This window comes from Acanthisitta chloris, unplaced genomic scaffold (genome assembly GCF_000695815.1).
Source record: "Acanthisitta chloris isolate BGI_N310 unplaced genomic scaffold, ASM69581v1 scaffold4596, whole genome shotgun sequence".
NCBI classification, from domain to species: domain Eukaryota; kingdom Metazoa; phylum Chordata; class Aves; order Passeriformes; family Acanthisittidae; genus Acanthisitta; species Acanthisitta chloris.
The window spans coordinates 1,595-2,402 of record NW_008676322.1 but is presented as its reverse complement, the minus strand read 5'-3'; the positions used below and the strand labels follow the sequence as shown (position 1 = coordinate 2,402).

At 60.8% G+C, this 808-nt stretch overlaps 1 protein-coding gene across 1 annotated transcript in view; it reads right to left on the bottom strand.

Annotated features, from left to right (window-relative positions):
- The window catches only part of LOC103803512 (nascent polypeptide-associated complex subunit alpha), a gene marked incomplete at its 5' end in the record, with an annotated part of 1,805 nt that overhangs the window by 180 nt on the left and 817 nt on the right, over positions 1 to 808 (bottom strand). Inside the window, 2 exons of the mRNA XM_009076071.1 lie at positions 27 to 149; positions 395 to 523. Coding sequence (XP_009074319.1) covers positions 27 to 149; positions 395 to 523 — 252 coding nt within the window. The remainder of the gene's footprint in view (positions 1 to 26; positions 150 to 394; positions 524 to 808) is intronic.

Below are 808 nucleotides of genomic sequence, written 5' to 3'. Positions count from 1 at the left end.
CCCCCAGCCCCTCCCCCTGCACTCACCATTATCGCGTTTACAATGTCGTTGCTGTTGTTCTTGAGGGCTCGCACAGCTTTTGCCCGCGACACGTTTGCCTGCGACATCACCAGCTCAATGTCCTTCACCTCCACTCCGGTCTCGTCAACCTGACGGAGACACAGCCCAGGGTTGGCGCCAGCTCCGGGGCTGGCAGACCCAGGACTGCCTGGGATGAAGGCTTGGAGGCCACACTTGCACTGCCAGTCCCAGGGCCAGTCCTTGCACTCTCCCACTGCCACCACGCAGAGACAGGGATGAAGGACGGGAACACAGGGGATTACCCCAAACCAGGGAGGCTGCGTGGACAGTCCAGGCCTGCCCAGCCCTGCGGACAGGCCAGGGAAAGTGTTACCTCCTCTTCCTCGCTCTCCTCCTGCACCGTGGGGGTCTGTGTGTTTTCCTGGATGTTTGAAACAGGTTCTCCTTGCACTTTGAACTTTTCTGCAGCTGCCAGCTGGGCCTGCTGGGACAGGTCTTCGATCTGCAGGAGGGAGGGAGCGCGGGTGAGGCCAGGCCTTTGTGAGGAGCTGTGCCTTGTGTGCTGTGCATCATCCCACCCGGCCTGCTCTCCTCCTGCACCGTGGGGGTCTGTGTGTTTTCCTGGATGTTTGAAACAGGTTCTCCTTGCACTTTGAACTTTTCTGCAGCTGCCAGCTGGGCCTGCTGGGACAGGTCTTCGATCTGCAGGAGGGAGGGAGCGCGGGTGAGGCCAGGCCTTTGTGAGGAGCTGTGCCTTGTGTGCTGTGCATCATCCCACCCGGCCTCA